This window comes from Gadus morhua, chromosome 11 (genome assembly GCF_902167405.1).
Source record: "Gadus morhua chromosome 11, gadMor3.0, whole genome shotgun sequence".
Classification (NCBI taxonomy): Eukaryota; Metazoa; Chordata; class Actinopteri; order Gadiformes; family Gadidae; genus Gadus; species Gadus morhua.
Genome location: NC_044058.1, coordinates 24083738 through 24110527, shown reverse-complemented (window position 1 = coordinate 24110527; position 26790 = coordinate 24083738). Strand labels below are relative to the sequence as shown.

The following is a 26790-nucleotide window of genomic DNA, read 5'->3' as shown; positions in this document are numbered from 1 at the left end:
TCTACACTGCTGTTAGAGATACCAGTCACTACCACCCTCTACACTACTGTTAGAGATACCAGTCACTACCACCCTCTACACTACTGTTAGAGATACCAGTCACTACCACCCTCTACACTGCTGTTAGAGATACCAGTCACTACCACCCTCTGTTAGAGATACCAGTCACTACCACCCTCTACACTACTGTTAGAGATACCAGTCACTACCACCCTCTACACTACTGTTAGAGATACCAGTCACTACCACCCTCTACACTACTGTTAGAGATACCAGTCACTACCACCCTCTACACTACTGTTAGAGATACCAGTCACTACCGCCCTCTACACTACTGTTAGAGATACCAGTCACTACCACCCTCTACACTACTGTTAGAGATACCAGTCACTACCACCCTCTACACTACTGTTAGAGATACCAGTCACTACCACCCTCTACACTACTGTTAGAGATACCAGTCACTACCACCCTCTGTTAGAGATACCAGTCACTACCACCCTCTACACTACTGTTAGAGATACCAGTCACTACCACCCTCTACACTACTGTTAGAGATACCAGTCACTACCACCCTCTGTTAGAGATACCAGTCACTACCACCCTCTACACTACTGTTAGAGATACCAGTCACTACCACCCTCTACACTACTGTTAGAGATACCAGTCACTACCACCCTCTACACTACTGTTAGAGATACCAGTCACTACCACCCTCTACACTACTGTTAGAGATACCAGTCACTACCACCCTCTACACTACTGTTAGAGATACCAGTCACTACCACCCTCTACACTACTGTTAGTGATACCAGTCACTAGTACCCTCCGCTGTCAGAGATACTTTTTTATATTTTTATTTATTATTCATATGTTTGTAAATGTATTGAGTAAGAGAGAAACAGAGGGAGTGTGTGTGTGTGTGTGTGTGTGTGTGTGTGTGTGTGTGTGTGTGTGTGTGTGTGTGTGTGTGTGTGTGTGTGTGTGTGTGTGTGTGTGTGTGTGTGTGTGTGTGTGTGTGTGTGTGAGAGAGAGAGAGAGAGAGAGAGAGAGAGAGAGAGAGAGAGAGAGAGAGAGAGAGAGAGAGAGAGAGAGAGAGAGAGAGAGAGAGAGAGAGAGAGAGAGAGAGAGAGAGAGAGAGAGAGAGGTGGTGGGGAGACTGTTTGGAGTGAAGAGAGATTGATCTTCTAAGAAAAACTGTAAGAAAAACTGAACAAAAAGTGCACTTCAAGAACCATGGAACGCTCCCTGGACTTGCTGTCACGTTACGTTGGCGACGTAGGTTTTTGGGCAACCATTGTTTTGCGCAGAACAGTGGGAGGACCTTGTACTTTAGCCAATAAGATTTTGCGCATCACAGTGGGCGTAGTCTCCGGTTCTCTATCCAATCAGGTGTCGGCGGGTCTTTTCAAACCCAGACGGTAAACATGTCGAGAGATGTCGGAGAGTTGCTCGGATCCGCTTATTAGTCATTATAGGTTCCTAATTTCATTGACTGTTGCATGACGTCTTATTTTCCCGCAAAGGAACTAGATTGTTATCGTTTATATCATATATAATACTTTACTCAACTTAAAACAAACGTATTCGTTCAGCTTGTAGCTCGCTAGCAGTGGCTAAATGGAGCAGTCAGACGGACACATGCGCTGTGAGTTTGGTTTATTAAACTTAAATCTTCAAAATTGGAATTGGTTTAGTTATTTGAAGTACAATGCAATGTACTGGCCTTAAGTCACAATGCTTATCGTTCGGTTTATATAAATCATAATGTTTGTTGACATCGTGTTTGGTTACAGATGAGCGACTGACAGCTGATGAGATGGACCAGCAGCGGATCCAGAATGTTGCTTATCAGTACCTTTGTCGACTGGAGGAAGCCAAGAGGTACATTAGTAGTTTTATATTATACAACTATATTAGTGGTTAGTATCAGTACCTCTGTCGACTGGAGTAAGCCACCCTCCTAGATATATTATATTATTCAACTATATTATAGATTATCAGTACTTCCGTTGATGGGAGGAAGCAAAGCAACTAGATACATAATAATGTTAAATTACTTTAATATTGTCCTCAGATGGATCTACGCATCTCTGTAGGAGGAGCTCCCTGCTCCTATGTATATTTTATTTTATGTATATATCTATGATATAATGTTATTTCCTGCCAGGTGGATGGAGGCGTGTCTAGGGGAGGAGCTCCCTGCACCTACAGAGTTGGAGGAGGGGCTTAGGAACGGTGTGTGGCTGGCTAAACTGGCCCACCACTTCTCCCCAAACACCACCCCCCTACGCAAGATCTACGACGTGGACCAGAACCGCTACAAGGTCTGCCACTCCATCTTACACTGCATGATATACAATCTATTACACAAGTTAGACACGCATACTACCTGTAAAATACACTACTATACAACTACATTATACAGAAATGATAACTAGTATAGCAGGACAGCGTGTCTAATCCTGTGTACTCTCGTCCAGGCCCAAGGTTTACAGTTCAGACACACTGACAACATCAACCACTGGAGGAACGCCATGGCGCAAGTTGGACTCCCAACGGTAATCCATCTCATGATCTCTCATCATCTGTAGTCTGCAGAACCTATACATTAAACTTTACCTAACCCGCCATCGTGTAAACCTAGATGACCTATGTGGAGTGGCTGTAAACTTTCACACGTGGTGCGTCCACTTTGCTTAAGATATTTCATCCGGAGACGACGGACATCTATGACCGGAAGAACATGCCTCGGGCTGTGTACTGTATCCACGCTCTCAGGTACCAGCCGTGTCTCCAACTATTACTACTAGTCTGAGGTTGTCATCAGTTATTGTCCGTAGCAGTTATAACTAACTAGTATGCATAAAAGTGTGTAGCAGTTATAATAGTGGGAAGAATTATAATTGTGTGTAGCAGTTATAATAGTGTAAAGTAGTAGTTGTAATTGTGTGTAGTAGTTATAATGGTGTGTTAATTTGATCATATGGTAGTCGATTTAATAGTGTGTATCTTTTGTGTGTGCAGCATGTATCTCTTCAGGTTGGGATTGGCTCCTCAGATCCAAGACCTGTATGGAAAAGTGCAGTTTACTGGTAAACATCTACTCACACATTTCAATCGCCTTATGGTTCTCTAGATGTTAACACAAGATCAGGATGGTGTTAACATGATAGATAATGTTTAGATGATAACTATACTGTTTACATCTAGTGTTTAGGTGAGTTTAGACGATGAGGATTGAATGGTGTTTCTCTGGTTCACAGAGGAGGAGATCAACAATATGAAGCTGGAGTTGGACAAGTATGGCATTCAGATGCCCTCCTTCAGTAAGATCGGTGGCCTCCTGGCCAATGAGCTGTCAGTGGACCAAGCTGCTGGTAGGTCGATCGCTACCGTACTATATCACCATACTGTCTGCAACCATACTAGGATAGACACTATGTTACCATAATACTAACCTACTACAACCATATAATCGAGTTTATGGCAATGGAAAAAAAAAAGAATAATGTACCAGTATCATAGTGATTGTATCTATGTCTGTGTGTATATAGTGTATCAGTATAATGATGGTATGTTGTTTGGGTATATTCTGTACCACTACCATTATCATAATGATTATGTGTGTGTGTATATATTTTTTACAAGTAGTATGCTGATTTAGTGTGTTTTATATTGTGGTACAGTGTGTGTGTGTGTGTGTGTGTGTGTGTGTGTGTGTGTGTGTGTGTGTGTGTGTGTGTGTGTGTGTGTGTGTGTGTGTGTGTGTGTGTGTGTGTGTGTGTGTGTGTGTGTGTGTGTGTGTGTGTATATATTTTGTACCAGTATTGTAGTGACTGAGTGTGTGTGTATAGTATGGTATTGTGTACCAGTATTGTAGTGATTGAGTGTGTGTGTGTGTGTGTGTGTGTATAGTATGGTATTGAGTACCAGTATTGTAGTGATTGAGTGTGTGTATAGTATGGTATTGAGTACCAGTATTGTAGTGATTGAGCGTGTGTGTATAGTATGGTATTGAGTACCAGTATTGTAGTGATTGAGTGTGTGTGTATAGAATGGTATTGAGTACCAGTATTGTAGTGATTGAGTGTGTGTGTATAGCATGGTATTGTGTAACAGTATTGTAGTGATTGAGTGTGTGTGTATAGTATGGTATTGAGTACCAGTATTGTAGTGATTGAGTGTGTGTGTGTGTGTGTGTGTGTGTGTGTGTGTGTATAGTATGGTATTGAGTACCAGTATCGTAGTGGCTGAGTGTGTGTGTGTGTGTGTGTGTGTGTGTGTGTGTGTGTGTGTGTGTGTGTGTGTGTGTGTGTGTGTGTGTGTGTGTGTGTGTGTGTGTGTGTGTGTGTGTGTGTGTGTGTGTAGTATGGTATTGTGTACCAGTATTGTAGTGATTGTGTGTGTGTGTGTGTGTGTGTGTGTGTGTGTGTGTGTGTGTGTGTGTGTGTGTGTGTGTGTGTGTGTGTGTGTGTGTGTGTGTGTGTGTGTGTGTGTGTGTGTGTGTGTGTGTGTGTAGTGTGTTATTGTGCCCAGTATGATAGTGGTTCTGTGTGTGTATAGTATGGTATTGTGTACCAGTATTGTAGTGATTGTGTGTGTATAGTTTGTTATTGGGCCCAGTATCATAGTGGTTCTGTGTGTAGTGTGTTATTCTGCCCAGTATCATAGTGGTTCTGTGTGTGTATAGTGTGTTATTGTTCCCAGTATCATAGTGGTTCTGTGTGTGTATTGTGTGTTATTCTGCCCAGTATCATAGTGGTTCTGTGTGTGTATAGTGTGTTATTGGGCCCAGTATCATAGTGGTTCTGTGTGTGTATAGTGTGTTATTCTGCCCAGCATCATAGTGGTTCTGTGTGTGTATAGTGTGTCATTGTGACCAGTATCATAGTGGTTCTGTGTGTGTATAGTGTGTTATTGGGCCCAGTATCAAAGTGGTTCTGTGTGTGTATAGTGTGTTATTGTTCCCAGTATCATAGTGGTTCTGTGTGTGTATTGTGTGTTATTCTGCCCAGTATCATAGTGGTTCTGTGTGTGTATAGTGTGTTATTGGGCCCAGTATCATAGTGGTTCTGTGTGTGTATAGTGTGTTATTCTGCCCAGCATCATAGTGGTTCTGTGTGTGTATAGTGTGTCATTGTGACCAGTATCATAGTGGTTCTGTGTGTGTATAGTGTGTCATTGTGCCCAGTATCATAGTGGTTCTGTGTGTGTATAGTGTGTTATTGGGCCCAGTATCATAGTGGTTCTGTGTGTGTATAGTGTGTCATTGTGTCCAGTATCATAGTGGTTCTGTGTGTGTATAGTGTGTTATTGGGCCCAGTATCAAAGTGGTTCTGTGTGTGTATAGTGTGTCATTGTGTCCAGTATCATAGTGGTTCTGTGTGTGTGTCATTGTGCCCAGTATCATAGTGGTTCTGTGTGTGTATAGTGTGTCATTGTGTCCAGTATCATAGTGGTTCTGTGTGTGTGTCATTGTGCCCAGTATCATAGTGGTTCTGTGTGTGTATAGTGTGTCATTGTGTCCAGTATCATAGTGGTTCTGTGTGTGTATAGTGTGTCATTGTGTCCAGTATCATAGTGGTTCTGTGTGTGTATAGTGTGTTATTGGGCCCAGTATCATAGTGGTTCTGTGTGTGTATAGTGTGTCATTGTGTCCAGTATCATAGTGGTTCTGTGTGTGTATAGTGTGTTATTGGGCCCAGTATCATAGTGGTTCTGTGTGTGTATAGTGTGTCATTGTGTCCAGTATCATAGTGGTTCTGTGTGTGTGTCATTGTGCCCAGTATCATAGTGGTTCTGTGTGTGTATAGTGTGTCATTGTGTCCAGTATCATAGTGGTTCTGTGTGTGTGTCATTGTGCCCAGTATCATAGTGGTTCTGTGTGTGTATAGTGTGTCATTGTGTCCAGTATCATAGTGGTTCTGTGTGTGTGTCATTGTGCCCAGTATCATAGTGGTTCTGTGTGTGTATAGTGTGTCATTGTGTCCAGTATCATAGTGGTTCTGTGTGTGTATAGTGTGTTATTGGGCCCAGTATCATAGTGGTTCTGTGTGTGTATAGTGTGTCATTGTGTCCAGTATCATAGTGGTTCTGTGTGTGTGTCATTGTGCCCAGTATCATAGTGGTTCTGTGTGTGTATAGTGTGTCATTGTGTCCAGTATCATAGTGGTTCTGTGTGTGTATAGTGTGTTATTGGGCCCAGTATCATAGTGGTTCTGTGTGTGTGTCATTGTGCCCAGTATCATAGTGGTTCTGTGTGTGTATAGTGTGTCATTGTGTCCAGTATCATAGTGGTTCTGTGTGTGTGTCATTGTGTCCAGTATCATAGTGGTTCTGTGTGTGTATAGTGTGTCATTGTGTCCAGTATCATAGTGGTTCTGTGTGTGTGTCATTGTGCCCAGTATCTTAGTGGTTCTGTGTGTGTATAGTGTTTTATTGGGTCCAGTATCATAGTGGTTCTGTGTGTGTATAGTGTGTCATTGTGCCCAGTATCATAGTGGTTCTGTGTGTGTATAGTGTGTCATTGTGCCCAGTATCATAGTGGTTCTGTGTGTGTGTCATTGTGCCCAGTATCATAGTGGTTCTGTGTGTGTGTCATTGTGCCCAGTATCATAGTGGTTCTGTGTGTGTATAGTGTGTCATTGTGTCCAGTATCATAGTGGTTCTGTGTGTGTATAGTGTGTCATTGTGTCCAGTATCATAGTGGTTCTGTGTGTGTATAGTGTGTTATTGGGCCCAGTATCATAGTGGTTCTGTGTGTGTATAGTGTGTCATTGTGTCCAGTATCATAGTGGTTCTGTGTGTGTATAGTGTGTTATTGGGCCCAGTATCATAGTGGTTCTGTGTGTGTATAGTGTGTCATTGTGTCCAGTATCATAGTGGTTCTGTGTGTGTGTCATTGTGCCCAGTATCATAGTGGTTCTGTGTGTGTATAGTGTGTCATTGTGTCCAGTATCATAGTGGTTCTGTGTGTGTATAGTGTGTTATTGGGCCCAGTATCATAGTGGTTCTGTGTGTGTGTCATTGTGCCCAGTATCTTAGTGGTTCTGTGTGTGTATAGTGTTTTATTGGGTCCAGTATCATAGTGGTTCTGTGTGTGTATAGTGTGTCATTGTGACCAGTATCATAGTGGTTCTGTGTGTGTATAGTGTGTCATTGTGTCCAGTATCATAGTGGTTCTGTGTGTGTATAGTGTGTCATTGTGTCCAGTATCATAGTGGTTCTGTGTGTGTATAGTGTGTCATTGTGCCCAGTATCATAGTGGTTCTGTGTGTGTATAGTGTGTCATTGTGTCCAGTATCATAGTGGTTCTGTGTGTGTATAGTGTGTCATTGTGTCCAGTATCATAGTGGTTCTGTGTGTGTATAGTGTGTCATTGTGTCCAGTATCATAGTGGTTCTGTGTGTTTAGTCCACGCTGCAGTGCTGGCCATCAACGAGGCGGTGGTCCAGGGGGACGTGGGCGCGACGGCCCTGGCCCTCAGGAACCCCAACGCCATGCTGGAGCGCCTGCAGGGGGCGCTGATGGCCGTCTACCAGGAGATGCTGCAGCAGGCGCGCAACGCCAAGACACACAGCGCTGCCACTGGGGTGGGTGTGGCCGAGCCTGACGTACTGCAACGCCATTGGCTGAGGGCCAATGCGAACATTCCAAGCTGCTACGCTGTCAGGAATATTGATTTGACCTCTGGTCGGATTGTGGAATAATGTTTGAGTAATGCCTTAGTTCAGACGTTCCTTTTAATGCCTTTAAATGTTCTGTAAACGGAAGGCAGATTAATATCATTGTAATTAGATGTAACTAGATCTATAGGTATAGATATAGTTGGGTGTTTTAGTGATAATGTTCCTCTCCCCTTTGCAGTGCTCCCGAGCTGAGAAGGACATGTACGAGGAGTATCTGAGTCAGAGTGAGATTCAGGACAACATCAACAAAGTCAACGGTAAAGAAACCCCCTCAGATTGCTCTCTGTTTCGGACTGTGTGTGTGTGTGTGTGTGTGTGTGTGTGTGTGTGTGTGTGTGTGTGTGTGTGTGTGTGTGTGTGTGTGTGTGTGTGTGTGTGTGTGTGTGTGTGTGTGTGTGTGTGTGTGTCTCACTCACTCACTCACTCACTCACTCACTCACACTCTCTCTCTCTCTGGTAGAGTTGGTGGATGAACCGTATACATTTATACATGTTTATATCTTTATTCCCATAGTGCGCTCTGCGGTAGAGCTGGTGGACGAGGCGCTGGAGAGCGGACAGGAAGTGGAGCTGCTCTCCGCTCTCCAACTTCCTGCGCTGAAGCTGCAGGCCCTCAGGGCGGAGCACAGCCCCTGGTACCTGGACCAGCTCACCTCCGCCCGACAGCACTGCCTGGTAATCTACGTTCTACTGTGGTACTCATATACTATACACACTAGGGGTGTGCACGGGTACACGTGTACACGTGTAACCGGTTAGTAAATCATAACCGTTTAGGAACAATAATTAAACAAAAACCGTTAAAAAAATAAAATCACGGCGCCATTGTTTCAATGGGAATCGCGACGGTCCATACTTTCAACACAAAGTTTACATATTTATCATATGAAATGCGTCCCAGCCTGTCTACCACAGATACTATAGGGTCTATAGCATATAACCACCTTTTCTCATTACAGTTTATTGTAACAGTAAGCTGACAACATCCTAATTAACGCCGAAACTGCAAATTAACCAAACAGAGATAACCATGGCAACCGGTCAAACAACATTTCTTTTTGCGATCATTCTGCTCGTGCATCCGCCATGTTGATAAACAAATAATCCCCCTATAGCGCGACTGCGGCCCACTTAAATATAAATAAATAAATCATTAATTAATAAAAAAAACGGTTAACCGTGTACACGGGAAAAAAAGGGTAGTGTAACCGTTTATAAAAATGTGTAACCGTTCACACCCCTAATGCACGCTACACACTAGTGTAGACAGTACGTTGTTATTGTGTCACTATACAGGACCAGGGCTTAGTTTGAGTGGTTAAAGGGCGCATATTGTCATACAGGACCAGGGGTGTTAGTGTATGATTGTGTTGTTATAGTGGTTATATTGTGTTATTGTGCATACAGGAGCAGGGCTGTGCTATAGTGTATGATTGTGTTGTGTTACAGTGTGCTCTTATTGTGTTAACCAGGAGCAGGGGTGTGTTACAGTGTGTGATTGTGTTGTGTTACAGTGTGCTCTCATTGTGTTAACCAGGAGCAGGGGTGTGTTACCGTGTATGATTGTGTTGTGTTACAGTGTGCTCTCATTGTGTTAACCAGGAGCAGGGGTGTGCTATAGTGTGTGATTGTGTTGTGTTACAGTGTGCTCTCATTGTGTTAACCAGGAGCAGGGGTGTGTTGACCCCCTGGAACCAGAGGAGCTCCAGCACAGCGTCAACCTGGCCAATCAGGAAGCTCTGTGCTCCAACAACAGTAGGTCACTTCCTGTCCGCTCCTATGTGTGCATGGCCGCCCGGTTTGACGTCCGACCCTAACTATGTGTATAAATTTAACTCGGTAAAACACACTATAAATAGCTAGGCGGAGAGAAGGGCATCAGTTTTATCGTGTATATCCGGTCTACCAAAACGCTATTTCCGTCCTCTTACTTCCTTTGAGTCCATCAGCTGACAGTACCTGGACGATAGCCCTCCACGTAGTGGAAGGACTCCACGTACCAACTCTGTGGGTTTACATTATGACATTACATATCTCCTCAGATTATAATATCAATCTATCGGAGGTCCCGCCCTCCTATAAGCAAATTCACATCATCTCCAGTGTTTCCCACAGACCATTTGAATGTGTGTGGGGGGGGGGGGGGGGGGGGGGGGAGATTAGACGTGGAGTCCTTACGGGGGGGTGCATTTCACGTTTGCTCATTCGCGTAATCGAGCAATCGCGCACAAAACACATTTCGAAGTGGACCGGCACTCTTCCCGATCTTCCCGATCTCCAGTCCCCGCTGCAGAGCGAATTCAAAGAGAGAGGAGGCGCGGGCGACTCCGCCGTCAGTGCGTGTGCAGTGCGTCAGTGTTACGAGGGGTTTATCCAATAAGTGATAGTGTACCCGCGCACCATTGGCATGTCTGCACGCTTGTCTCTGTGTGCGTGTTTGTGTGTGAACTAGAATGACAGGGAGAAAGAGTGCTATGCAGACTGCAGAGATTAATGAACAGAACGATATTTATATTTCAAAATGGCGTAAAAAATTAATAATTAAAAGCAGAATGAATTTGTGGCATCTCATACCAGGGTATCTGTTGTGATCTGACGACACCTGAGAGCAAGTCAATGACTTGCTATGACTATAACTGTGTGTGTGTGTGTGTGTGTGTGTGTGTGTGTGTGTGTGTGTGTGTGTGTGTGTGTGTGTGTGTGTGTGTGTGTGTGTGTGTGTGTGTGTGTGTGTGTGTGTGTGAGCAGTGCAGGATGCGGTGCGGTGCATCAACGTGGCGCTGCAGCGGGCTGACTCCACCCAGACCCTGCGCTGCCTGCTGAACTCGGACGCCATGCTGCCTGACGTCCTGCCCTTCGCCGCCGCTCTCTACCACCAGCAGCTGCAGCTTCTGCAGCGACAGCACCCCGAGGTAGGGACTGTAGCACCATCAGGTAGGGACTGTAGCACCATCACCTGTAGGGACTGTAGCACCATCACCTGTAGGGACTGTAGCACCATCACCTGTAGGGACTGTAGCACCATCACCTGTAGGGACTGTAGCACCATCACCTGTAGGGACTGTAGCACCATCACCTGTAGGGACTGTAGCACCATCACCTGTAGGGACTGTAGCACCATCAGGTAGGAACTGTAGCACCATCAGGTAGGGACTGTAGCACCATCAGGTAGGGACTGTAGCACCATCAGGTAGGGACTGTAGCAGCATCAGCTGTAGGGACTGTAGCACAATCAGCTGTAGGGACTGTAGCACCATCACCTGTAGGGACTGTAGCCCCAACAACTGTAGCTCCTACACCACCCTCAGGTAGGGACTGTAGCACCATCACCTGTAGGGACTGTAGCCCCAACAGCTGTAGCTCCTACACCACCCTCAGGTAGGGACTGTAGCACCATCACCTGTAGGGACTGTAGCCCCAACAGCTGTAGCTCCTACACCACCCTCAGGTGCTGTAGTATCCAGATTATAATGAGACTGGAGGATGTTTGTAACCAGACTGTTCTGTGGTACCGTCTTCGACCCACCAGGGGGAGCTTCAGCAGGAGGAGCTGTACGTTGCCGTGGAGATGTTGACAGCCGTTGCCATGGTGAACCAGGCCCTGGAGGCTGAAGACCTCCGCTCCTTCTGCTTCAGTTTGAGGAGCGCGACGGCGGGCCTGTCTGATATCCACGACGACCTGCTACACAGGTCAGGGGTCACACACAACCCTCCCACCAACACTAACCCAGCTATACCCTCCGCTAACCCAACTCATACCCTCTGACCAACACTAACCAGTTATAAGTTATAACACAGAGGACCAAGACTAATGCCGCTTTTCCACTGCATGGTACCAGCTCGACACGACTCGACTCGACTCGACTCAGCTCGCATTTTTTGCGTTTCCACCGCAAAAACATGGTATCTGGTACCTGAAGTGGCTGCTTTTTCTAGTACCGCCTCGCTCTAGGTTCCAAGCGGCTGAGCCGATGCTAAAAGGTGACGTCGGCAGACGGCCGGCCACTGATTGGCCAGAGAGTGTGACGAAGTCACGAGAGCGACATGGCAACCATGCTGGTAACAGCCATAGCAGCGCCGCAGCCAACATATTCCACTTCTTCAACTTCTTCAACATGCCAGCTAATAATACGAACACGAATACCATCGCATCGATGTCCTCATTTGTTGTTATGTGGGTTCTGTCCATGTGTGGGTTACGTAGGTGTTGTTTGCGTCGCGTACAAAAATACGTCACGGCCCTTTCGCGCAGCCGACCCCGCCCACGTCCAGGAGGTACTATTTGCGGTGGAAAAGGACCCGTGCTGCTACCGTGTCGAGTCGTGTCGAGTCGTGTCGTGTCGAGTCGAGCTACATGTGCGGTGGAAAAGCGGCATAAGTGATTCATTTTACGTTTAACTGGACAAAACTGAACAGCATTAGCATCATAATAACGTGTAACTACGACCACGGGGTCATACTCGCAGCAGTACTGTTGTACTGTGTACTGTACATATAATGTCTTGTTTTTGTAGGTATTTTGAGGAGCTGTTGGGTCTAAGGAGTCGCACCGGAAGAGTTTTACTAACATGGAACCAGCTGCAGGAAGGAATCACATCAGTCAACATCGCTGCAGAAGAAGACCAACAGAGTATGTCCTTTATACTACTAAATACACTTAGTATGTACGATAGCACTGTATTCTGTTAGATACACTAAGTATGTACAAGAGTACTATGTACTACTACATACACTTAGAACGATAGAACTGTATACTGTTAGATACACTAAGTATACTACTTTATACACTTAAGTATTTGCTAATCACTACTCAGTACACTGAGTATGAACCCTGCGCCTTGTTGTACCTCGTTCCCTAGGGGACCTAGTGTTGGACCTGCTGCAGCAGGCTCTAGAAGGAGGAGACCCCCGACAAGTCCTGTCAGCGCTGCTGCAGCCCTCTAGTGGCGTGGAGGATGTAGTGCCGGCCAATGCCAGCCGCTACCTCCACCTGCTCACCCACGCACAGAGACTCAAGGCTCAGGTATGGGTGTGCTATTAACCTGAGGGCGCAGATGTGCTGTTCACCTGGGGGTACGGGCGGGTGTTGTTTACCTATGATCGGTTTGCCTTTGGTTGAAGAAATTAAAATAGACTTCATCGAGAAGGTGTGTGTTCTCATGCGCTGTGACTGTCCAATCACAGAGAAGCGGTGACCCGAGAGCTGAGCTGTCCTTGGCTGAAGTCCAGGAAGCAGTGAGGAGGGCCAATCAGCAAACCCAGAGGGCTATGAAAGGTGAGCGTGCGTGTGTGTGTGTGTGTGTGTGTGTGTGTGTGTGTGTGTGTGTGTGTGTGTGTGTGTGTGTGTGTGTGTGTGTGTGTGTGTGTGTGTGTGTGTGTGTGTGTGTGTGTGTGTGTGTGTGTGTGTGTGTGTGTTTGAGTGTGTGTGTGTGTGTGTGTGTGTGTGAGTGTGTGTGTGTTGTATTGCTTAGCAGCACTGCACCAGGCAGTGAAGATTATTTAGTGTCTGTGTTGTAAATTGTGTCCGTGTGTGTGTGTAGGGGCCCTGGCGCTAGCAGCCGTCAACCAGGCGGTGAAGGAGGGGCGCGCCGACCAGACCCTCCGAGTCCTGCGGCTGCCAGAGATGGCACTAGAGGGCGTGGCCCCGGAATGTTCAGCAGCCTATCAGAAGCAGCTCCGCAGCCTGCTCAGCAGCAAGGCCCAGAGAGGTGGGTGGGTGTGTGTGTGTGTGTGCGTGTGTGTGTGTGTGTGTGTGTGTGTGTGTGTGTGTGTGTGTGTGTGTGTGTGTGTGTGTGTGTGTGTGTGTGTGTGTGTGTGTGTGTGTGTGTGTGTGTGTGTGTGTGTGTGTGTTTTAACATTTGTTTTCCCAGTATGACTAGCGCTCATCTTCGTGTGTGTGTGTGTGTGTGTGTGTGTGTGTGTTTGTCTCTGTGCCAGGGGACAACCGGAGCCCGTGGGTTCGATCCCAGACCGCAGACGGCGCGTTCTACTTCCACCTCTCGAGGCTCGAGGGCAACTGGGACAAACCAAAGGGGTTTACCCAGAATGCACTATTCCTGACCAACCAGGAGATCCAGGTGTGCATCAACACTCGTTGGATGTTTAATGAGTTAGTTAGATAAGTGTAGATGTATAATGTATGGATATATAATAGTATAGTTATATAATGGATGAATAGTAGAGCTGTCAAGCGATTAAAATATTTAATTGTGATTAATCGCATTAATGTCATAGTTAACTCACGATTAATCGCGTTTAATCGCAAATTATTTTTCTATGCCAAATATCCCTTGATTTTTTTGTCCCAGAATTCTTCTCATTTTAACTATCTTATCAACATTGTGAAGTGCATCGGCTTGCCTTGTGCAAATTATTTTTTATTGATAACAACATTGGCATATACTGATCAAAACAGGACGATACAAAAAAAGAGCCTATAGTGCGATTAAATGACTGCTTTGAACAAATGTCATTTGAACATAGCAGTCAGGCTACTGCTTCTATGTTTTGAGCCAAAGAAAAAAATATATATGTATTTTTTTTTTTTAAATAAAACAATCGCGTTAATCGCGCGATAATTTTTTTGACGCCGTTAAAATTGGTTTGCGTTAACGCCGTTAATAACGCGTTTAACTGACAGCTCTAATGAATAGATGTATAAATCTATTCTATATATGAAGTCGAATATAAATGTAGAATATATGATTGCAATATATAGATATACTAGGATGTATATAAAATAGATGTTTAATAAAGCTGTATAGACCTATAGATATAGATTTATATCCAATAGATGTTTAATATATATAAAGCTGTATAGACCTATAGATATAGATTTATATCTAATAGATGTTTAAAATAAAGCTCATTGACCTATAGATATAGATTTATATCTACTAGATGTTTAATATATATAAAGCTGTGTAGACCTATAGATTATATCGACTAGATGTTTAATATATATAAAGCTGTGTAGACCTATAGATTATATCGACTAGATGTTTAATATATATAAAGCTGTATAGACCGTTAGATATAGATTATATCTACTATATGTTTAATATATATAAAGCTGTGTAGACCTATAGATTATATCTACTATATGTGTGTCGTAGGGCGTGGTGAGCAGCGTCAGCAGGAGGAGGGGCTGGGAGGAGAAGGAGGACCTGCTGGTTCTCCTTCAGGCCAGGAGCCGGGGGTTCCTCCTGCGTCAGAGGCTGTCCTCGCGCCTCCTCTACCTGAGGAGCCAGGGAGCCGCAGCCACCGTCATACAGGTGCTCTCTCTCTCTCTCTCTCTCTCTGTCTCTGTCTCTGTCTCTGTCTCTGTCTCTCTCTCTCTCTCTCTCTCTCACACTCTTCCGCTCCCTGGCCTGAGTGACACTAACAACGGCGTGTGTGTGTGCGTGCGCAGAGCCACTGGAGGCGTGTTATGCAGCAGAAGGCGTACCGCCAGCGGATCCAGTTCCTCTATGGGCACTGGAGGGCTGTTGTCAAGGTAACAACCTCTCCCCCCCCCCCCCCCCCCTCTCTAACCTAGCAGCAGCACCGGGGTGAGGTGGGGTGCTCACCTTCTCCGTTTCCTCTGATCCCGTTCCGGATGGTTCTGAGTTGAGCCCGTCTTGTTTGCGTCCTCAGATCCAGGCGGGGCTCCGGATGCTCCTGGCGCGGCGGCGCTACAGAGCCCGCCTGCGCTACTTCAGAGACCACGTGAGTGCGCCCCCCTGCCCGCCTGCTGTCACACACGTCTGGGACACCGTCCCGGGCCTGGGGGTTAGAGCAGGGGTTCTCAAAGTTTTGACAGCTGGGGGTAAATTTAGGAAACCAGAGTTTTAATGAGGGCCGCCAAAGGAAAAGAAAAATTGGGGGGAAACGCCGTCAGCATCCCAGTGGTGAAAAAAAACATTGCACCTTGGACCTCTGGGAGTGAGGTCAAGTGAGGTCTAAATCACGAAACTGAGGTTCGTCCTTTCAAAGTAATGTACAGTCGGATTAAAACTAAAAAATGTTACAGGATTTAATTGAAAGCCAGAGAGAGTCGACTTTTCTTTTTTTTGTTGAAATAAATATTGATATAATAATTTAAACTTACATCTGTATGTCATTGTGGGCCGCCATTGGCCCGCGGGCCGCACTTTGAGCACCAATGGGTTAGAGGGGGGTGCCGTCCTGAAGCCTGTGACTCTGACCTGTCCACAGGTGGCTGCCATAGTGAAGATCCAGGCCTTCTTCAGGGCCAGCCGGGCCCGAGAAGAGTACAGGATGCTGGGTGAGTACCTCCACCCTAATGGGAGACCAATGGGCTGCTCGATTATGGGAAACGATTATTTTGTTCAATATTGAAATCACGATTATTCAAACAATTACTTCTGAGTTTGAAAACATGATGTATTTATTCAGCATGTCTCTCCCAAAAAAAATTGTAACTGAGAACTTTGAATGTTCGTCTTGAAAAAATACACAAAATGGTCAAAAACAGAAAATGTTCCAATCTAAATGAATTCACAGATATGTATCCAGCTGTCCCTTTCTATAAAAATAAATAAAAAATAAATCGCAAAACTCGGATTATATTAAATTTGTGATCAATGTGCTCTGTACCACAACGTATCATAGGATATGAATCAGTATTCATGGTGACTAAAGAACCTCTTCCCCAGTCCACTCGGCCACGCCTCCCCTTGCCGTGGTCAGGAAGTTCGTCCACCTATTGGAGACTGGCGACGGTGACATCATGCAGGAGGCGGAGCTACTGCACCTCCGGCAAGATGTGGTCACGACCATCCGATCCAACCGGCAGCTCGAGGCAGACCTGGACCTCATGGACCTGAAGATAGGGCTGCTAGTCCGAAACCGCCTCACCCTGCAGGTGAACGATACGCCTGGATAAAATGTAGAGGCAGTCGTGTATTCTTGGCCCGTCATCTCATTGTGTGTGTGTGTGTGTGTGTGTGTGTGTGTGTGTGTGTGTGTGTGTGTGTGTGTGTGTGTGTGTGTGTGTGTGTGTGTGTGTGTGTGTGTGTGTGTGTGTGTGTGTGTGTGTGTGTGTGTAGGAGGTAGTGTCTCACTGTAAGAAGCTGACTAAGAAGAATAAGGAGCAGCTGGCGGGGATGATGGCTCTGGAGCGCTCCAAGGGGCTCAAGGCCCTCCACAAGAGGTGTAGGGATCGACTGGAGACCTACCAGCACCTCTTCTACCTGCTACAGGTAACTAACACACCTCCCAGCACCTACCTACCTGCTACAGGTAACTAACACACCTCCCAGCACCTCTTCTACCTGCTACAGGTAACTAACACACCTCCCAGCACCTACCTACCTGCTACAGGTAACTAACACACCTCCCAGCACCTACCTACCTGCTACAGGTAACTAACACACCTACCAGCACCTCTTCTACCTGCTACAGGTAACTAACCCACCTCCCAGCACCTACCTACCTGCTACAGGTAACTAACACACCTGCCAGCACCTAACTACCTGCTACAGGTAACTAACACACCTCCCAGCACCTACCTACCTGCTACAGGTAACTAACACACCTACCAGCACCTACCTACCTGCTACAGGTAACTAACACACCTACCAGCACCTCTTCTACCTGCTACAGGTAACTAACACACCTCCCAGCACCTACCTACCTGCTACAGGTAACTAACTCACCTACCAGCACCTACCTACCTGCTACAGGTAACTAACTCACCTACCAGCACCTACCTACCTGCTACAGGTAACTAACACACCTACCAGCACCTACCTACCTGCTACAGGTAACTAACACACCTACCAGGACCTACCTACCTGCTACAGGTAACTAACACACCTACCAGCACCTACCTACCTGCTACAGGTAACTAACACACCTACCAGGACCTACCTACCTGCTACAGGTAACTAACACACCTACCAGCACCTACCTACCTGCTACAGGTAACTAACACACCTACCAGGACCTACCTACCTGCTACAGGTAACTAACACACCTACCAGCACCTACCTACCTGCTACAGGTAACTAACACACCTACCAGGACCTACCTACCTGCTACAGGTAACTAACACACCTACCAGCACCTACCTACCTGCTACAGGTAACTAACACACCTACCAGCACCTACCTACCTGCTACAGGTAACTAACACACCTACCAGCACCTACCTACCTGCTACAGGTAACTAACACACCTACCAGGACCTACCTACCTGCTACAGGTAACTAACACACCTACCAGCACCTACCTACCTGCTACAGGTAACTAACTCCCCTACCAGCACCTACCTACCTGCTACAGGTAACTAACTCCCCTACCAGCACCTACCTACCTGCTACAGGTAACTAACTCCCCTACCAGCACCTACCTACCTGCTACAGGTAACTAACTCCCCTACCAGCACCTACCTACCTGCTACAGGTAACTAACTCACCTACCAGCACCTACCTACCTGCTACAGGTACCTAACCCCCCTACCAGCACCTACCTACCTGCTACAGGTAACTAACTCCCCTACCAGCACCTACCTACCTGCTACAGGTAACTAACTCTCCTACCAGCACCTACCTACCTGCTACAGGTAACTAACTCACCTACCAGCACCTACCTACCTGCTACAGGTACCTAACCCCCCTACCAGCCCCTCCCTACCTTCCTACCTGCAGTATTTAAATCCACGTGTGTCTGTTGTTTCAGACCCAGCCGCTGTACCTGGCCCAGCTCATCTTCCTGATGCCTCAGACCAAGTCCACCCGCTTCATGGAGACACTGGTGTTCTCTCTCTTCAACTACGGCTCGGACAGCAGAGAGGCCTTCCTGCTGCTGCAGCTCTTCACCGCTGCTCTGCGCTACGAGATCAGGTCAGATATATAGTTATCCTCTATACAAGCTTAGTTTTCTTGAGTTTTATCCTTGATTAAACAAAAATGTACTCTATTTCAGCTCCATTCTGCTACCATGTTATTTCATCCTTAATGTGAATGTACCTTAATCAGGGGTCTCAAACTCGCGGCCCGGGGGCCAATTGAGGCCTGCGGGATGAAACATTGTGGCCCCCTACTTGACATCAAAGTTTAGTGTTAGTGCGGCCCGTGCGTTGTTGAAAAACGCACATTTTTGCTGCGAAGCTTGCCACGCTTTTTTATCACGTGTGATAGGGTGACCAGATGTCCCGGTTTTGCCGGGACAGTCCCTATTTTGAGTTGCGTGTCCTGAGTCCCGACAAAAGCCAAAGGACGCTAAAATGTCCCGGTTTCCACCAACAACTATGAAATGTCCCATGTTGTCAGCGATTACATAGCCAACGTGATCTAATGATAGCCCGATCATTAACTTAGATTGGGTCAGTTGTGCTACATTTTTTTGTTGAATACTTGATGTGGCCTGGCCTGACCCAGAATCTACCTCCAGTGGCCCCTAGGTAAATTGAGTTTGATACCCCTGATCTAAATGCATAGTTAATTTGTATGTATATTCATCTATCATTGTGCTCATCTCCTCTTGACTGTGACGGTGTTCAGGCTGAAGGTGGAGCAGCCCCAGGAGGTGGTGACGGGGAACCCCACGGTGTTTAAGATGCTGGTGAGCTTCTACCGCCACGCCCGCGGCCACAACGCCCTGCGCCAGATCCTGGGCTCCGCTGTGAAGGACGTCCTCAGCGACGGGGCCCTGAGCATCAGGACTGACCCGCTGGAGATCTACAAGACCTGGATCAACCAGACGGAGACCAGGACCGGAACCAAGAGGTCTTCGTCTCTCTCTCTCTCTCTGTCTCACGCTCTAGCTATCTCTATCTCACGAGGAACCACACTGAGACCCAATCTCAGTGTGGTCAATCTTTTTCCCCAGACCGAGACCGGAACCGCAAGGGCTCAATCAGTCGCTCACTGGTGTTCCTCCTGTCTGTTCTCAGCTCCCTTCCCTACGACGTGAGCGCAGAGGACGCTCTGTCCCATCCGGAGGTCCGGCGCAGACTCGATATCGCCATCATCAACCTGAAGAACCTGACTGACCGGGTGTTCATCGCCATAACCACCAACCTCTACAAACTACCGTAGGTCTACAAACTATCATAGGTCACCTGTACAAACTACGTAGGACTACTAACTATCATGGGTTGCCTTTACAAACAATCTAGGGTCTATAAACTATTACATTTCAATAGAGAACATTTCATTTATTATTATTATTATTATTATTATTAAGGCTCTGCAAACTATCATAGGTCACCTATACAAACTATCGTAGTCGTCTAAAAACTACCGAAGGTCGACAAACTATTATCGTTCTCTTGTTCAAACTATCGTAAAATCAAAACTATCATAGGTCCCCTGTACAAACTATCGTAGGTCTCCTGTAAAAACTATCCTAGGTCTCCTGTCCCTAGGTCACCTGTACAGACTATCTTACGTCTACATGTGTATCTGGGGTCACCTCTACAAACTCACTTCACACTCCCATAGGTCTTAGATCTACCCTGATCCAACCCGGCTTACAAGTCAAAGTGTACTCCTCACCTCAAGTGATTTCCACCTGGTGTTCGATGTTGAGTTAGTGCTCAGTGTGCCCCCAGCTTTAGTCCCATCCATGGAGATGTGCTTTTCTAACTTGACCTCGGTCCACACACGCTGCTGTAGAGGACACGGGGTCATATTGAGTGGCTGTATCCTGTGTGTCCCTTCAGCTACGGCCTCCGCTACACCGCCAAGGTCCTCCGTGACGCGCTGCACTCCAAGTTCCCTGAGGCCAGCCAGGAGGAGCTCTACAAGGTGAAGCTAGGGACACTGGGCTGGTCTGCTGGCAACCGGCAACTTACTGCTGCTAGGAAAAGCTAGTGGTGCTAACTAGAGCTTGGACTTTTGCCCAAAAATCCTATTCAAAGTTTATTCGTTTGTTTATTAATATTAATATTTGAATATATTTTTTAATATTTATCAATAATATTTTGACCATTAAATGACTTCAGTAAGACCTGGATTGGGCTTCGCGAGTTTTGTTTACCGGCGTTGCTATGGTTACCGGACTTGCGTGTTCCAACGGTTTATTAGGTTTCTAATAAATCGCTGTGAATACTTCATTCGCTGCCTCTTCCGTGGTCATTACAATATTATGAATAGACTGCGTCGGGTTCTCCGACGTCTCTTCCTCTTGGCCTGCCCATAACAGGTTCGAATATTAAGGGCTGCCTAATATTCGTTCGAATTTTGATTTATTTTTTGACATTCTAATTATATTCGAATAACGAAGTTCGGAGTCAAAGCCCCAGTGCTAACCAAGCTAGTAGCATGGCCCTTGTGTACTCTCGCTTTATTAATCTAATGATGCTAGTTGGGCTGAAGATCAAGGGGAACCTGGTGTACTACCACTCAATGATGCTACTACTGCTACATGTTGCTAGTACTACTTCTACATGATGCTGCTACGGCTACATGAAGCTAACGATGCTAGTTGTGCTGCAGATCGTGGGGAACCTGATCTACTACCGCTACATGAATCCGGCCATCGTGGCCCCCGACGGCTTCGACGTGCTGGAGATCTCCGCGGGCTCCACCCTCCTACCGGAGCAACGGCGCGTTCTGGGCTCCATAGCGCGCATGCTGCAGCACGCAGCGGCCAACAAACACTTCCAGGGCGATAGCCCCCACATCCAGAACCTCAACGAGTACATCAGCCACACCCACGGCAGATTCAGGTACAACCGCACACCTCTGCTATAGTTATGGTTGGATAAATAATACAATAGAGATTAGTAGAGTTATAGTGTTGGTTGTCATGTTTCATATAAACGGCGTCGTCGTTGATACTGTTCCGCGTAGCACTTTTGATGCTAACACAAAGTGGACAGGAAGTGGTAACCGGTGAACCCTCGCTGTGTCTGATGCTCCCAGGAAGTTCCTCCAGGCTGTGTGTGACGTGCCGGAGCCAGAGGAGCGGTTCAACATGGACGAGTATTCAGAGATGGTCATCCTGAACAAGCCTGTGGTCTACATCTCAATCGGCGAGCTACTCAACACGCACAAGGTTCATGTTCTTAACTGGAAATGTTAATAATAAAAACAATATATTCTCCATTCTTTATATGTATCTATAGATATTTGTATGTATGTATACTGTGTATTTATATATTTGTGTGTGTTTTGTGTCTGTAGCTGCTCTTGGAGCACCAAGAGGCCCTGGGACCCTCCCCCTCAGACCCCCTCAGAGTCCTACTGGGTGAACTGGGAGGAGTCCCTTCACTGGAGGAGCTGCTGGGTAAGTCTCCCAGCCTGGCACGCTCCCCAGCCTAGACCTAGCTGTACAAACTACGTAGGACTGCTAACCATCACAGGTCACCTGTACAAACTACGTAGGACTACTAACTATCATAGGTCACCTGTACAAACTACGTAGGACTGCTAACTATCACAGGTCACCTGTACAAACTACGTAGGACTACTAACTATCATAGGTCACCTGTACAAACTACGTAGGACTACTAACTATCATAGGTCACCTGTACAACCTACGTAGGACTACTAACTATCATAGGTCACCTGTACAGTCTACGTAGGACTGCTAACTATCATAGGTCACCTGTACAAACTACGTAGGACTACTAACTATCATAGGTCACCTGTACAGACTACGTAGGACTGCTAACTATCATAGGTCACCTGTACAAACTACGTAGGACTACTAACTATCATAGGTCACCTTTACAGACTACGTAGGACTGCTAACTATCATAGGTCACCTGTACAAACTATGAAGCGTCTACAAACTATCGTAGGTCTACAAACTGTTATTGTTCTCCTGTCCAAACTATCATAAAATCGAAACTATCTTAGGTCATATGTACAAACTATCATAGGTCACCTGTCCAAACTATCATAGGTCACCTGTACCTTGGTCACCTGTCCAAACTATCATAGGTCACCTGTCCAAACTATCATAGGTCACCTGTACCTTGGTCACCTGTCCAAACTATCATAGGTCACCTGTCCAAACTATCATAGGTCACCTGTACCTTGGTCACCTGTCCAAACTATCATAGGTCACCTGTACCTTGGTCACCTGTCCAAACTATCATAGGTCACCTGTCCAAACTATCATAGGTCACCTGTACAAACTATCATAGGTCACCTGTACAAACTATCTTACGTCTACATGTGTATCTTGGGTCACCTCTACAAACTCACTGTTAGTGCCCCAGGCGTGGGTGATGGAGTGCATCAGACGTGCATCAGACGTGCACCAGGCGTGGGTGATGGAGGGCGTCACTGACCGAGTCCCGTCTTGTGTTCAGGTGACTCCGGGGGGAGCTCCGCGGACCAGTCCAAGATGGAGGTGTCCCTCACACTCACCAGCCGCTTCGACGTCTTCAGCGACCAGGACCAGTCGGACAGCAGGGGCGTCCTCCTCAGGTGCCTGCCCAGGGTTGAATCCAGGGAATACCCCCCCTGCTTAGGTTCCCTGTCCCGTTTCCAGAAGGAATGTCTCTGTCTGAATTGGGAAATTAGAATTAATTAAGTAAAGATGGAAACGCGTCGTCTCCTTCTGTCTTGTCGCTAGCAACAAGCTAGCTGCCGTTCTGCGTTAAACCACAGCGTTGTAGTTGAGACCCCCGGCGTAACCTAGCCCTATATTCTGCCCCTCCTACCCTGTGCCCCCCCCAGCACCAAGCAGCTCATCGTGGACTTGCTTCGGACCCAGTCGGGTGACTCTCTGAGCCAGCTGTTGAGGGCGTCGACGTCACGTGACCAGGTCGGCAGGGAAACGGACCAGTAGGTGTTATCTGTTCGGCCCAGCGAGAGGAAGGCCGCGCTCATGCTCCTCTCTGATTGGCTAGGAGCTGCAGCACGGCTGGATGATGCAGCGCCGCGCCCAGAGGGACGCTCGGACCCCGGACAAGATGAAGAGGAACCAGTCGCTCGTCGCCGACGGCAACCTCAGTCTGGAGGAGAAGAAGAGGAAGATCGTCCGCAGTCTTCGCCGCCTGGAGGCCCTCGGGGTCTTGACGCCCCCCGACTCTGAGGCCCAAATACTGCAAATGATAGCCAAGGTAGATGCCCGTATATGGAGCGTTGGTCAGGAAACATGCCCATATATGGAGCGATGGTCAGGAAACATGGCTATACATAGGAGTGATGGTCAGGAAACATGGCCATATATGGAATGTCTGTATGCATATGAACTGTAACGGCTGTTTCTTACGCCAGGACATCCGCCACCAGCGCCTGTACCGCCAGAGGCGCAGGGCCGACACGTTGAGGCTGAAGCAGACTCTGTCCAGTCTGCAGGAGAAGAGCTCCGCCCACAGCCAGCAGGTGGACTACTACAGCCAATACATCACTTCCTGTCTGGACAGCCTCACCGCCAGGTAACGCACGCAGTATTGACAGGAATCCGCGGTTACAGTAGGTGCAGCGGTAAGAAGCTTCTCCACGGTTACGGTAATGATGGAGATCCGTGGTTACAGTAGGAAGAGCAGTTTTAAGCGTTTCCATGGTCACTGTAAAAAAAAAAACGGATTTCAATGGTTACAGTAAGAGCAGCGGGCGAGGATCGTCTCCAAGGCGACCGTAATGACGGGGTTTCATGTCTGCAGTGAAAAAGCTACAGTGAGAAGCGTTTCCATGGTGACGGCAATAACCCCGGTTTCCCCACCGATTACAGCAAGAGCAGCGGCAAGAGCAGCGGCAAGAAGAGGCCGTCTCTGAGCTACAGCGCAGCGCGGCTGCAGGAGAAGGGAGTCCTGCTGGAGATCCAAGACCTGCCCGCCACGCAGTAAGACACACGCCATGTGCTACCACGCAGTAGGGCTTTGACTTTTAACCGAAAATCATATTCGAAGTTTGTTTGTTTATTACTATTAATATTCGAACATATTCAAATATTTATTCATAATATTTTGCCCATTAAATGCCTTCAGTAAGACCTGGATTGGGCTTCGCGAGGTTTGTTTACCGGCGTTGCTGTGGTTACCGGTCCTGCGCGTTCCAACGGTTTATTAGGTTTCTAATAAATCGCTGTCTAATCAATACTTCATTCAGTGCCTCTTCCGTGGTCATTACAATATTGTGAATAGACTGCGTCGGGTTCTCCGACGTCCCTCCCTCTTGGCCTGCCCATAACAGGTTTGAATATTAAGGGCTGCCTAATATTCGTTCGAATTTTGATTTACTTTTTGATATTCTAATTATATTCGAATACCAAAGTTCGGAGTCAAAGCCCTACCACACTGTAACGACACGCCCAGAGGAAGATCCGTCTTCTCAGGTCCCTACTCATATCAGTCCTCTGTCTTTGTTTGATCGTTTAGTCTTCTGTCAGCAGAGAGATGACCCATGCTCGTCAGCATCTTTTATCTGATATGATTAACAAGCCAGTAAGCAGCCGTGTGAGGCACTTATCAGTAGTTGGTATCCAGCCAGCATAACCAATATGGCAATCCTGTCCTGTGATTGGTCCATAGAAGCCCACTCCCGACCTCTCTCTCGCTTGGAGTTACGTGTGCACACATTAGATTTGCAACACATTGAGCAAAGGGTTGTTGCAGAAGTGCGGCCTAGCTGTAATTCTGAGTTTAATAATATTTATATACGTATTTTTCCACATATTGATTAACTGGGGATTAGAACCTGCAAGTCCCTCCTTTGCACCATGATATTTGAACTGTCTAAGGTTCAACATGATGTCTGATCTACTGTAGGCTGACTGTGATGTCTGACCCACTGTGGGTTAAACATTGTGTCTGATCTACTGTAGGCTGACTGTGATGTCTGACCCACTGTGGGCTTAACATGATGTCTGATCTACTGTAGGCTGACTCTGATGTCTGACCCACTGTGGGTTTAACATGATGTCTGATCTACTGTAGGCTGACTGTGATGTCTTACCCACTGTGGGTTTAACATGATGTCTGATCTACTGTAGGCTGACTGTGATGTCTGACCCACTGTGGGTTTAACATGATGTCTGATCTACTGTAGGCTGACTGTGATGTCTGACCCACTGTGGGTTTAACATGATGTCTGATCTACTGTAGGTTTAAGAACGTGATGTTCGATATTGTTGCCGGGCAACAGACTGGAAGCTTCCAGGTCAAAACTCGCTTCCTGGGGGTCGAAATGGAGGAGTTCCCCCTCAAATACCAGGTATATATCAACACACACGCGCACGTACGCTCGCACGCACGCAGACACATCCACCTCTCAGGATCAGACACAAACTAATGGCTTATGGTGGTCCATTGACATTGTGTCTTTGTGTGTGTTTGTGTGTGTGTGTGTGTGTGTGTGTGTGTGTGTAGGACCTGCTGCAGCTACAGTACGAGGGCGTTGCGGTGATGAAGATGTTTGACAAGGCCAAGATCAATGTCAACCTCCTCATCTTCCTCCTCAACAAGAAGTTCTTTAAGAAGTGAACTCATCGTATTAATGTATTCATACCATAGTTGTTTTCAGGGATTCGTACAAACACTCCTTTACTACTATCTGAATCCTATTATAAAATTTGTTATAAATCACACTAATAATAACAAATCACACTATTATCATTATCAGTCATGCACACAATAATTAGTTATTTATCTCGAGTATTATTAATCATTCATTTTCAGTATAATTCATTCTCTATCTACACTATTATTGATAATTGATCTAGTCTTCTGTAGTCCTTTTTCTTGATCTGATGATGTCATATTATTGTGATAATCACAGATGACCAAAGAATTATTTTTCTGTTTATATTTTTCTGTCTTCTGTAAATATTTTCTGTCCCCAGTTTACCTTCTTCACTGAACCCCCATGTTTTGTCTTTCATATTTGATGTCTTTTTAAAGTACAGTATAAGGGAACATGTTCATGACAAAGCTTCAGCATTTAACACTTTATTACTAAAATAACACTTTTACACTTTTTGTAATGGAATGTTTCACGTTTTTTACAGCAATAAATATTTCAACCTAAAATGTGCTTGAGTGTGTTTATATGAAACACATTTGCCAGGTAAGATTGAGTCTGCTTTAGTGTAAATTACACTAGTTTTGTAAGAATTAATTTCTCTTTATGTAAGCACTGTATCTCCACTAGGTGGCGAATGGCGCATTGTGCCTGATTCTTATAAATATCCAT

The 26790-nt window shown here is 46.3% G+C and overlaps 1 protein-coding gene across 1 annotated transcript; it reads left to right on the top strand.

The window, feature by feature from the left end:
* The first annotated feature begins 1396 nt into the window (after window positions 1-1396).
* Window positions 1397-26627, top strand: iqgap3 (IQ motif containing GTPase activating protein 3). The gene is made up of 38 exons (XM_030371024.1): window positions 1397-1648; window positions 1797-1884; window positions 2171-2327; window positions 2484-2561; window positions 2705-2781; window positions 3028-3095; window positions 3267-3380; window positions 7417-7595; window positions 7870-7948; window positions 8206-8366; window positions 9359-9446; window positions 10440-10603; window positions 11221-11381; window positions 12206-12321; window positions 12551-12714; window positions 12876-12966; window positions 13232-13399; window positions 13629-13768; window positions 14807-14965; window positions 15103-15186; window positions 15327-15398; window positions 15888-15957; window positions 16349-16557; window positions 16742-16894; window positions 18374-18537; window positions 19198-19422; window positions 19590-19730; window positions 20361-20445; window positions 21136-21368; window positions 21565-21697; window positions 21826-21928; window positions 22962-23079; window positions 23332-23419; window positions 23505-23717; window positions 23875-24035; window positions 24332-24442; window positions 25704-25812; window positions 25968-26627. The coding sequence occupies exons 1-38, from the start codon at window positions 1621-1623 to the stop codon at window positions 26079-26081; spliced, it is 4866 nt and encodes a 1621-aa protein (XP_030226884.1). The 5' UTR covers window positions 1397-1620; the 3' UTR covers window positions 26082-26627.
* The last annotated feature ends 163 nt before the right edge of the window (window positions 26628-26790 follow it).